Source organism: Amphibalanus amphitrite, unplaced genomic scaffold (assembly GCF_019059575.1).
Source record: "Amphibalanus amphitrite isolate SeventyFive unplaced genomic scaffold, NRLGWU_Aamphi_draft 000440F_arrow, whole genome shotgun sequence".
In the NCBI taxonomy this organism is placed as follows: Eukaryota; Metazoa; Arthropoda; class Thecostraca; order Balanomorpha; family Balanidae; genus Amphibalanus; species Amphibalanus amphitrite.
In genome coordinates, this window is record NW_024881934.1 from 153,444 (window position 1) to 166,252 (window position 12,809).

The 12,809-nt window shown below is 47.3% G+C and overlaps 1 protein-coding gene across 50 annotated transcripts in view; it reads right to left on the reverse strand.

The window, feature by feature from the left end:
* LOC122391490 (myosin heavy chain, muscle-like) overlaps positions 1 to 11,897 on the reverse strand; it is an 84,110-nt gene extending 72,213 nt beyond the window's left edge. For 23 of the 50 annotated variants that reach the window (XM_043385460.1, XM_043385491.1, XM_043385489.1 and 20 more), the window contains exons 1-3: positions 4,097 to 4,243; positions 2,942 to 3,095; positions 2,183 to 2,326 (exon numbers count right to left, since the gene is read on the reverse strand). In XM_043385460.1, the coding sequence (XP_043241395.1) occupies positions 2,183 to 2,326; positions 2,942 to 3,095; positions 4,097 to 4,149 (351 nt within the window). In that variant the 5' untranslated portion in view covers positions 4,150 to 4,243. Of the gene's footprint in view, positions 1 to 2,182; positions 2,327 to 2,941; positions 3,096 to 4,096; positions 4,244 to 11,770 lie in introns of those variants that run through there. The other 27 variants (XM_043385478.1, XM_043385469.1, XM_043385476.1 and 24 more) reach the window with 3 other exon arrangements.
* Positions 11,898 to 12,809: the final 912 nt, after the last annotated feature.

Genomic DNA, 12,809 nt, shown 5'->3' on the forward strand with positions numbered 1-12,809 from the left:
GTGACAGAAAAATGGTCGAGAAACATTAAATTTCTCGTATGGGTCGAGAAACACTAACTCCAGCCCGGCGCAGGACGAATCGATGTACCCCTCCCCTTCCTTCGCAGATAGCGTAACAATGGTGAGACGCAGCGGCGCATTTAGCATACTTAGAACACCTTTTAATAACATTTTCTGAAAGTTCTCAGTCCCAGTATCTTCAGGTCAGGTTACCAGGGACATCAGCGAAATAGCACTGAAGGTGCACTTATTTTGCTGTGAAATTCAGAGTTGGGCATCGATTTTATTCCAACTTGCAGGGTGTGCTTATTTCAATACTGAGTGTTATTGAGAACTTCGATTTTTTATTTCTTAGACTTCAGGCCATCTATAGGTCATGATGTCGTATGTGAGAAAAGCTTCCAATATGTAGATCCAATTTTGCAAATACATGATAACAATATTAGCTCCGTTTCATTGTCTTGTGTTCAAATGCATACCGACACGTGACCTGAGCTGTGTTTTTTTTGGTGCAAGAACGCTAGATTCAGGTCAGCTGGGGCCTAATGACGTTAAACTACGTTGTTGTTGATAACTTGGAGCTAAATCATAAAAATCGTGTCACTGTGTTCCTCTTGATCAGCCGCGCCGAGTGATGTGCGGTATGAGGCTCAGGCAGTTACAACCCGCGCCCTGAGGGGGGGGGGGCATTTTGGTCCCCCCTGTGGTTTTTCTTAAATAGTGAGAGAACGGCGGCGCGCAGCGCCGCCAAATTTTGGGCACCTTACCGGGCATGAATTTGACACCTTCACACAAAATTTCAAGTCACAGGTCACCTCAGGTCAGGAGTTATTGAGGTCAAACTTAGGTCATGTTCGAGTAAAAATGAGCAAAAAACATGACATCTTGAAACGCTCACCAATTCTACAGTTAACAAGCAATTTTAAAGTTCTTTATTTGGTTGTGTAGAGAAAAGACAGCGCTACAAAACTGCTATCTCGGATTTTCGAAATTTTGGGATTTTGACCCCCACAAATAAAAAAAAAATGATCTTTTTTTAGTAAAACTCAAAATATTTTCAAAAAAATTCGAATTTCGAAAAAACAGGAATATATGTGATAGTACCTGCGCTCTTCGATAAACATACCAAGTTGTAGATCGATGCCTTTTTTTGGCCAAGTTAGAGCGAAAAAACTGTTAAAAATTGATGACGTCAAATTTTTGAACTCGATTTCAAGTAATTCTAGACCTCGTAGCGCAAAACGGCGAACACCATTGAACTCCCCGTGACGAGCTGCATCGAATTGATAGCCATTTTATGCAAAAATATCAACTTTGAAATTTTACCTGATTTGACCTGACCTTGACCTGACCTTGACCTGACCTTGACCTGACCTTGACCAAAACGTGACCTAAGCTGGCCCAAAAGTCTGCCTGACCCACATAATCGCAAATGGCATGCAAAATGGACCATAAAACATGTATCACACGACACTTTCATATTGTGACCCCCCAATGACCTGACCTCTGTGACCTGACCTGGTATCAGTGACCTCAAATAGCAAAATATATGTTTGAAGAACATTTCTCAATCGATGATTTTCAATGAAATGCATTTTACTCGATTTTACAACGCATTTCTTGAAATGCCTGTAAACGGTGAAAATTCGACCTTTGACCTGACCTGTGACGTCATCGGTTTGACCGAGTTCAATGAAATTGGGTTACAAGGTAGTTCCCCGTTGGGGCTATTCACTGCCGTTTACCGCTTGTCGCTATGTTGCGTGGTTCTCGAGATCTTAGGGGGGGGGGGCAAAATGCCCCCCCCATCAGACCGCGTTGCTCGGCAGACCCCATCAGGGCGCGGGTTAATTAACCTATGAACTAAGGAACTGTTGAGTTTGCTTAACTTTAACTGAAATTTTAAAGTACACAGCCTCCATCACGAGCCCGCCCACCGACTGGGTCCGGAAAGTCAGCCCTATGAGACCCTCTGAGTCCACTCACGTAGCTGAGAGTCCCCGTCATCCCTCTGAGACCCTCTGAGTCCACTTACGTAGCTGAGAGTCCCCGTCAGCCCTCTGAGACCCTCTGAGTCCACTCACGTAGCTGAGAGTCCCCGTCAGCCCTCTGAGACCCTCTGAGTCCACTCACGTAGCTGAGAGTCCCCGTCAGCCCTCTGAGACCCTCCGAGTCCACTCACGTAGATGAGTTTGATGAAGTAGCGCTGTTTGAGGTTGTGCAGCACCGACGCGTCGTTCAGGTAGGTCAGGTTGGACATGTCCTCGCATTTCTCGTACTTGGGCGGATTCACCTGTTGCACCTGCTCCTTCTTGATGCTCTTCTCCTGAGGTCAGAGGTCACAGTTCAGAAGTCACAGGCCAGGATTAAAAATCAAAGATCAGAGGTCAGAGGTCAGGGTCAGAGGCACTGGTCAGTTCAGGGATCAGGAGTCTGAGGTCACAGATCAGAGAGCAGAGATAAGATCGGGGTTCACATGTCCGAGGTCACAGGTCACAGGTCAAAGATCAGGGTTCCGGGGTCGGAGGTGAATGGAAGGAGGTTTGATAGCACACCTCTGAAAATGCGAGCAACAATTTTCTTGAATTGGTGAGAAACGGAGAAAGGTGAAAAGGTGAGAATCTGCCGAGAGGCTGAGACGTCGTCTAAGCATACACCCACCCGCCGCCCCCTCCCCGTCACTGACGTCTGGGGAAGGCGGGTGTCCCTGGCCGCTCTCCCGTCCATGCTCCATGCGTGGATCGGTGGGTGGGTGGAGGTCGGCTCCCGGCCTAATGCCCAGTGCTCACGTCTCCACTGTGGGAGGGGGACTCACGTCTCCACTGTGGGAGGGGGACTCACGTCTCCGCCGGGGAGGGGGACTCACGTCTCCGCCGGGGAGGGGGACTCACGTCTCCGCCGGAGAGGCGGACTCACGTCTCCGCCGGGGAGGGGGACTCACGTCTCCGCCGGGGATGGCCACGGTGACCAGGTCGCCCTTGGTGCCGACGATCTTGCCCTGCACGAAGCCCTCCTCCTTGTCCGGCACCCAGGCGGCCACCTTAGCGTCGAACGGCTTGTTCTGGTCGAGCCGCTTCTGCTCCAGGGACACGTACCTGTCAGATGTCAGGCCAAATGTCAGGTCAGTGGAGGTCAGGTCAGAGGTCAGCCAGCTCTGGGTCAGGTCAGAGGCCAGATCTGGGTCAGCTCGGGGTTAGCTCCAGGGTATGTCGGAGGTCAGCTGAGGTCAGAGTCGGGGTCAGCTCTGGGTCAGGTCAGAGGTCGCCAGAGGTCAGTGTCAGTGGAGGTCCGAGTCAGGGTCTGGTCACCAGAAGTCCGTGATGTCAGCTCTGGGGCCAGACAGGGTCAGCGGGGGCAGATGGAGACCAGCAGATGTCTGCATCTGATCAGCAGATGCGTCTGCATCTGATCAGCAGATGTCTATCTGATCAGCGGATGTCTGTATCTGACCAGCGGTACAGAGGCTGGTGAGGTGTTGATAAGATCAGTGGAGAGGCGGTGATAAATGCCCCTAACCAGTTCAGCGCCTAGTCAGAAGACATTTGCTAGTATACATGAGCGAGGTTATTATACTTGACCGATTCGATTCATCACTAGGTACTCGATATTCAAATGTTCATCGATGTGGCTGCTGGAATATCCATTTCGTGGAAGCACCGGAATACATCATTCATACATTCACCAGTAGGTACCTACATACACCAGTAATGTGTGAAGGTCTACGCCAAGACTCGATGTTGGTGGCCGCACAGCAGTAGGTACTCTGTATTAGTCATTGCACTTGGTACGTTACGTTAGTGAATTAGTGATGATCCATCAGTACCTACCAGGTTTTAGTGGTGGTACAGCGGTACCCGGTGTTAGTGGTGGTAGTACTCGGTTTTAGTGGTGGTACAGCGGTACCCGGTGTTAGTGGTGGTACATCAGTACTCGGTGTTAGTGGTGGTTCAGCGGTACCCGGTGTTAGTGGTGGTACATCAGTACTCGGTGTTAGTGGTGGTTCAGCGGTACTCGGTGTTAGTGGTGGTACAGCAGTACCCGGTGTTAGTGGTGGTACAGTGGTACCCGGTGTTAGTGGTGGTACAGTGGTACTTACAGGTAGGGGGTGGGGTCGGGGTCCTCGGCGGGGTCGGTTTTCTTGGGAGCCATGGCTAGTGCTGTGGCTGGTCACTGGTGGTGGTAGCTGGTGCTGGAGATCGGTGACGTCACAGGTCAGCCGCCAAACGCTAGGACGGAGACCTCCCTGAAAGTCAACAGAAGCCAAACTGAAACAAACGGCCAACTCCCCTGAAACTGACAGCAAGGTGTACTGCCACAAGCCGCTAGGGGGCGCGGTGATGGCGTACAGTTGCCCCTCCCCCCTTTACGTTTTGTGTGCTCGCTCCGAAACCTAATGAGATATAAGCTTGATACTTTGTATAGCTTCTAAAGAATACCTAGGCCATATTTGACGAAAACTTGATAGTTGTAGCACATCAGATGACATCATAGTGATGTCATTAAGTTCAGTCGTTCTTTTAGTCTTTTTTTTAGTATTTTTTCGCATCTAAATACACTTTCAACTAGTTCCTGACCAATGATCGGTCTTATATATTTGCCGGTCCCGTAGCTCAGTTGGTTAGAGCGTTGGACTCCGCGTGGTGAGAGCACGCGTTCCCGGTTGTGACAGTCCGGGTTCGAAGCGCGACGGGCGCTCGACATTTATGGGCCTCCTGACAGGTATGGTTGCGGTTGGTGGCAGGCCGTAGCCAGGCGAAGTCAGCGAGGGGACCGGCCGTGCGCGGCTTTGTGCGCACGTTAAACTTTGGACTCTAAATTCTGCCATAGTATCGGAATTGCGCGATCGGAGGGTAGAGGGCAGGGTCACCGCAACAAGCTTCGCTTAGCGGTGGCTCTGTCCTTGTGATTCCTTCCCATCAAAAGGTTCGGACTAAATTTATAAAAAAATATATATATATTCGGCTACACATATAGTATATGTCGTGAGGAAGCAAAAAACGCCAATATTAAATTAGACTTCTGACGTCACTGTGACGTAACTTCGTATAGGATAGACACCAAATTTGGACACAACTTTGGCCAGCTATTCAGAAATATGTGTGCAAACTTTCGCTTCTCTGTCTCTTTGCATTGCGACGAAATCGTCGGAAAAGTAAGAGAAGTACCCCCTCCCCCCCACCCCCCCCCCCACCCCACCCCCCCCAGCGGCCGGCGGGTGGAGCGGAGGCCTAGAGGCCGGCGGGTTAATTTAATTCAGATGTTGTACAACTGATCGGAGTTTCAGGTCATGTCAGGTCACTGACCTATGGTGTACCTGCCCGGTCCAAAAATGTCGCAGCCTTGCAACACTCTCAGTGCCATGGTAGGTATGCACTATTAACTATGTACCTATCTATTGAAGGGAGATGGAAAATACAGCAAGTAGTACCTAAGCTTCCAAATCCTCTCAGCTTGCCTATCTCGGATTATTATTATGTTCACCTCAGGTCAGGTCGGCCACGTGACATCACCATTGCGGGAAGCGGGAAGCATGGAAATTGATATTTTGGCGCGGGAAATGATTTACGACTGTTTAGTTTAGGTAAGAAAAAACCTAAACAGTATAAAAAAACAATATCAAATTCTTATCTGTATTCAATGTAAACGCGTTTCGATTATTTCTTTATCAATACATAGATACAATACAGAATGGATATAATGAACTGTACAATACATATATAATAAATTCATTATATCTGTTTTGTATCGATTTATTGATAAAGAAATAATCGAAACGCGTTTACATTGAATACAGATAAGAATTTGATATTGTTTTTCATTTAATTGAACATTTGTCAAAATGAACGATTTACGACTATCTCAAGCACATGAAATCGTGATTTTAGACACCACATGCAAGGCAAGCTGCTTCGTGCTTGCATTTTGAGCCTTGCGTGATGTCATGCATGTGGCGTCACTGAGATCGCCTGAAAACATTGCAGTTTTCCGTCAATAGCTCCACGAAGTTCATTTATGGATTCTGGAAGGGAGCAGTTAGCTTCGAATGACCTGCCGTATTGAATGAGATGCTATATGACCTCCCTCTACCAGCTCCGTGACCTTAGTGGCCTTGAACTGAGCTTGATTTGAGGTCAACATTCAAGTTCACCTTTCCCAGACAATTATTAAAGGCGACAGAGAACGAAAAACAATGATGTCAGTGACTGTGTGACAGACAAAAACGCTCTGCAACCTTTTTTTGGCGAATACCCCCCTATTCAAAGGGACCGTATTCTATCGTGTAGTGCTTTTGCAAGGAGCATTGATAATACTATAAATTAACTTTGAAGCGACCTTCTCCTTGATATTATGTCAAAAATGAAAGAATTATTTACATGTGCATTCGGGCACAGCCCATCATCAGCCCATTATCAGATTACATCTGATGATGGGCTGTGCCCGAATGCACATGTAAATAATTCTTTCATTTTTGACATAATATCAAGGAGAAGGTCGCTTCAAAGTTAATTTATAGTAGGACCGTATTCTACCTCCCTCAACCCCGACTTTCCTGCCGGGCCTTGAGCAGAATAATATTCATTCGGTGGTGGTTCTTCTTACACGTAGTACGTCGAAAAAGCAATGAGCTCCTCAGCGAGACAGCTTCAGGTCTACTGGCTGGTCTTTTGGAGTACCATTAGTAAGGGTTCCAGGGGACCAATAGTTTGGATACGCTACCTCACCCCCACCCTGCCCCCCAGTTGAAGGTACACACGGCCCCAGTCTGACAGGCGCCGGTCCGATAGCTGACGGTCGTCCGACAGTTTCGCAGCTGGGGGTGTCCAGCCCGCGTCCGAAGCACTGGCTGCTGTTGAGACTAGCAGGACAACACGCACACATAATAGTGCACACCCATACACACTAATGGCACATCACGTCACATTCAGAGTTGGGCCCATTGGTGGTTCGGGCAGCCGGCAGGTGGCAAACGATCAAATTTATTCCTTATTCTAAGTCAGCTCTAATAACGTCTCGAAAAAGTCACAATACCTAACCCCCGCAAGGCCAGGGTCTTTTTCATAACGCAGTCGCAGACGGCCAGGGTGGGAGAGGTGGTAAGACCCCCCTGGCGATTGGCTCTTATGGCACTTAAAAACACCAGATTTACAGGGTAGGTGGGTTCATAGTAAATCGCGCCCCTGTACAAGTTTGGTTGCTCTAGGTCAATATTTAGGGGGGTTTTGGGGGGTATATATGAAAAGTTTCACTAAACAAAAGTTGTTCGCTTATAAAATTTGTTGGAATCAACATAGAGCAAAACTAAAAGCACCAGTGAACTCAGCACGTCCGTGCGCATCGAATGGTGTACTTTTTTTTACAAGATTGAGCGAGCTTAAATTTTTCTAACTTTAAGTGAATTTGAATTAATTAATTAAGTTCAAGTTAACAAAAAATGCACCATATCGCTTATCATTCGATTTGGCTGATCACAAGGAACACAAAGACATTATTTTTGAAGCCCTTACCCCCATTGTGTGCGAAGTTATTAGCAAAAACGTAATTTGACCTCATTTGACCTCAGATGACCTGGCCTAAGTGTTTTTTTCAGCAAGCAAACACCGAATTCATCTTTGATGGAGCTAAAACAACTCAGAAGTGTTGAAATTGAGCATATTTTGCCCTTGGAGCTATTCAGACAAGTTTTCTTAAAATTTGGCGTGACCTCTAGCACAAAACTTTTAGGAAACGTGCCAAATGGCTGCCCCAAGTTGTGTCCGAAATTTGGTGGCTCCAAGTCTTACAGTTCTTAGTTCTTACGCAATCAACGATAAACGTAGGCAGTGATTCCGTTGGCGCTATAGTCCAATTTTACCCTGACATTGTACCGGATTTGGTGACCTGGTGACCTGACCTGAAATGACAGAGACCGGAACTTTTCGGAGAAGGTGCCAAAAGTTTGCCCCAGAGGTTATGCCAAATTTGGCGGTGCTACGCGCCTAAATTATTTGCTAAAAACCTTAGATGTGGCGGGGGGGGGGGTGCATCAACGCTGCCTAGCCCGGCGAGGGTTAAAGCGAGTGGAGGTAACAAATGTCAATGACCTTGACCTGATCTTCAAGTGGCCTTGACACACACCATAATCCATGAGACAAGCCTCATTTCACATGTTGGCATGGTGGTTCTAATAATAAAGAACCTGGAAACGCACTGCACAGATAGTGGCCGTTTTCGTGACAGGTTTTATGACGAATGCACCAAGATTCTCCAAATGTAACCGATTAATCTCTTATTTTAACATTTACTTACATCTGCATATCACGTGTGGGGGGGGGGGGCTCTCAAGAGCCTCCCCCTCCTATCTCCGAAACTGGTGGGCCGATCGTCAAAATTCAAACGGCGTCTGATAGCCCTGTAAAAACCGTCGAACAAATCCTATTTTCATTTACCTCGAGGTCACCAATGACGTCACAGGTCAGATCAAAGTAAAAATTATCGGCATTTTTGCTTGTTCTCAATTTAGGCTCTGACCGCCGGCTGACAAGCCCCATCTGGCTCATTTTTAGTTTACGCACTCCTTGATATATGCCTTAGATACCCTGAGGGTACCGAACTTTTACTTCAAATTTTCAGGTCAAAGCAAAGTCATCCTAGGTCACAAAAAATTGTATCATGTATCGGTCACGTGACGCATGTTTTATGGTCCATTTTACTCGTAGATTTCTAAAAAAATATCGTCTGTGTATATTTGAGGTCATTTTCAGCTGAATATACCGCAGGTCAGTTCAATTTCAGGTCAGAAAAGATCAAATTTTGAAAATGAAATTTTACAACACAAAATGTGCCTATCAGATGCAGTTTGAGCTCAGGAACACGATGGTGTCAGTTATATTGCTGTACGATGTCAAAAACGTTCTTAACTATGGTTCCGAAAAATATATAACTGTAAAATTTTGACAATAATGCAAATAACTTGGCTGTTTTTGAAGATATTGGGCTAAAACTTGCTAAAGTAGTTCCTCAGTTTGTGTTTTATCTCATATGTTTCGGTTTTTACGAAAAAATCAATTTTTGCTTCTGAATAAATAACAAAAAAAAATAGATTTTTTGTAATTGTTCAAAAATTTCAAATTTCGAAAATTCGAAATAGTAGTTTGATAGCTACGTGTAATTGTAGTCAACTGATGCAAAGAATTGGATCTAGCCTTAACCCTCGCCGGACCTATTGGTTTTCTACATACGCGCCGGCCGAGGGGGGGGGCGGGTACGACCCCCCCCCTCGCCGTTTCGCCCCTGGTGGAGCTACCGCGTCGCGGAAAAAACGAGCGTGTGCGCCGTTACGAGACGCAGAGATTGGTACCCGATTTTAAGGTCCTAGGTCAACCGGTGACCTCTGAGGTCAGGTCAAGTGCCCCAAGGTACGGATCAGTTTTTGGTGAATAACTTCGCAAAAAACGGCCGCAGAGCGCCGATTTTGGCAGCATCGTGTTCGCCTCGCTCAGGCGCGTCGAATGATATACTTTTTGTCCGGGTCAGGTCAACTTGGGGTGTTGACCTCAGGTCAAGGTCAGGTCAGCACCCCCAGGTCACGAAGTTGGTCGACAGAGGTCATGTCGCATATCATTCGATTCGGCAGGCCTTCCTGAGTCCATTGGTGCCTTTCCCGACTCGCTAGCTCAATTTGATCAAGAGTTATTGACGAAAAACTAATTTGACCTTGATGACGTCATAAATGACGTCACGCAAGGTCAACATTGCAAAAGTGACGCATCTAACCTTGCAAGGAGTGCATCAAATCACGATTCTAAGTGCTTGAGATAGTTGGAGATCGTTCCCGGCGCCAGAATAGCAGTTTGAATTTTTCCCCATTGACTTATAATGGTGAGGTCACGAAAATGACCTGACCTCATATGACCTTTAGGAAAAATCCGAGATATACAAGTTGTGGGACTCATAATGGATACTAGATCCTGCAAGTTTCATTTCCCTGTGACATCTCCTCTGGCAGTGAGGGCGTTGCGAAGTTGCGACATCTGAAGACCGTGCAGAGGTTCACTTATGACGTCATAGGTCAGTGACCTGACCTGACCCAAAAATGCGGTTGGTGTCAAAAGATCCGGCTTGGATCAAAGGTCAGGTATGCCAAGTTTCAGATCTCTATCGCCAGCGTGTTCGGAGCTATCGCGAAAAAACCCTATGGGGGGGGGCGGCACCCGCCCCCCCCCCTCGGCCGGCGAGGGTTAAAACAAAGATCTTGAGAGGGTTTGCCGTAATTTAATATTTTGCATCAAAATTGGCAGGCATGACGTCACTCTGACGTCATTTCCGGCCAAAGTGTGGTAGCTAGAAAGTTGAAATTTAAAATAACGTGTCAAATTGATGCTGCTGAGGGTATCGCAAGTTTCGTGTTGATCCGTCAAGCGGTTTAGAAGATATTGCCGAAAAATGGGAGGGGAGCTCTGTAGAGCCTCCCCCCAGTCATGGGTTAATGGTCCTTTTGAAAATTTGACCTCTGGTCAAGGTCAAAAGGACCGGAAAAGGTCATGCTGCATATCAGTCGATCCGTATTTTCGAGCTGAATTGGAATACATCTGAGGTGTACATCTGAGGTGTTTTAATCACTCCAGCATGCCTCCATCAAAAGTTATTGTGAAAAAAAACTACTGAAGACCTTTCATGACTTGGTGTGACTTCAGGGGCATAAAAAGAGGTCACGGGTGCCATCCCACAGTTCAGCTTGTCGAGTTTACCTGTAATGAATAGGTCGCATAATTCAAATTGGCCTGACCTTAGGACACCGATATAAACAATCCGAAATATACATTTTATGCATACTGTTTCTCTTAAAAAAGTTTCAAAGTGATCGTTCAGTCGGTGTAGCTATAGCAAGCCTTTGAGCTTCTTCTGAGATAAGGTCACTTGACGTGACCTGGTGACCTGAACTTGAACGATTCGGGTCTGACATTTCAACAGCATGTGTGGAAAAGATGCCTGGACAGGTGTACCAAAAATGGCGGCGTTTTTTAGATATCTGCGAAAAACCGCAAAGGGGGTGTTCAAACACCCTCCGGCCCGGTGCGGGTTAATCGAAAACAATATCTGATAATTTGAGAAAAAAATGAGGTATATAGGCACCTGTGTTACCCAAACTGATAACTTTCAAGAAACAAACTGAGCCTAATTTAACCCAGCATGCCCTAATCTGACCAAATATGCACCCAAATTTGCACCATATGTGTACCAGATAGCCGTCGTGAAAAAGGCTATTACTTAACGTATTGTAAATAAGTATTCCCGTGTAAAAAGTAGCGAACACATTATCCCTGCGTTCGACATCCGGAAAATAAGGGATAATTATCCGGAATCACTGGCAATTAGTTGGTATTGCAGTGACCATCGATGCATTCAGTCACATCTTTATAATGCTTTTGCTTCACAGATAGGTACCTTTTTTAGGACGCCGGTGAAAACAGGGCGCCGGAGGGCATATTAGTCACGTGACATTTGGAACTTCTTCCGCTCCATGGGCCTTCTATATCCCAAACATCACGTGTAAATTTAACGAACCTTGATAAAATCGCCCCAGGCGCCCTGTTTTCACCGTCGTCCCTTTTTTACTCGTTGTCGTGTCCGTTGTGCACGGTGTCAGCCTATAGCACCGAATGATCCCGGTGATCCCGGAAAATTATCCCTGATTATCCGGATGTCGAACGCACGCTATATCAGCGAGGGAACCCTGACTTAGACTGGTAGGTGTCTGTGACAGAGCTGGTTCGCAGCTGATATGGCTCACTGTTTGGCGGGCTCGGCTCGGGTGCTGTCAGGTCAGGTCAGGTCGGGTCACCACCTCTCACGCCCACTCGCACAGCCACACGCCCGGCCGCCGGCTGGCCGCAGTACGTACGTTCGGACTGCCTGTGGCCAGCAGAATCCGCCGGTCACCTTTATAGCCTCGGCCGACACTCGACACCGACCCGGCGGGGCGGCGCGCCTGCAACGGCCGCCCCGATTGGCCGCCGGGCCCGCTGGAAGGCGCCCGCCGGCCGGCTCCGCCAATCAGCGGCCTTGAGACTCAGCGCCGCCCGCGGGGCCTTTCCAGGCGCCGACACGGGGGTGAGGCGGGGGGGGGGGGGTCTGGACGACCCTCTGGAACGAGCCGGTATGTATCGCGCCGCCGCCCGCCAGCCCCTCGAAACCAAATACCGGTCACATCACCTGAGACACCGGTCACAAGTGGTTAGCGCTCCCCTTGGGTCACACCTAGAGGTGGAAATGAATATTAGTCATTAGTCAAAAATTAGTCGACTAACGTTAGTCAAGCACTTTTTTAGTCAGTCAAAAGTCATTCAACCAAAATGTTTGTTAGTCATTAGTCAGTCATTAGTCAATGATTTTGTTGCATATTAGTCGACTTATTTGTCGTGATTCGTGAGGTGACTTAACCCTCGCCCTGACAGGGGAGGGGTCGATGCGACCCCCTCCCCCTGAGTTTTTTTTTGCGATGCGCGCTGAACTATTAGTCGGATCGTGCTGAAATTTTCAATAGCCTCTGGGGTATCCTTTGCACAACTTTTGCTAGCCAAAAAAAAAATAAATAAAATCGGGTCATGTCAGTTCACCGAGCTATGACGTCATAATAAGTACAACCTCCGACCGTTTTTTACAAAATCGTACATACCGTAACTGGACGTGATCTCATCGACAAGAACGAAGCTATTCCGTGCGGTTTATGTCAGAATTTAACTGGACATGATCTTTACATTGTATATTGACCTTTCTAAGGTCAACCAAGATTAGCTCGCATGTTCACACGCTGACCTCCGTGATATGAG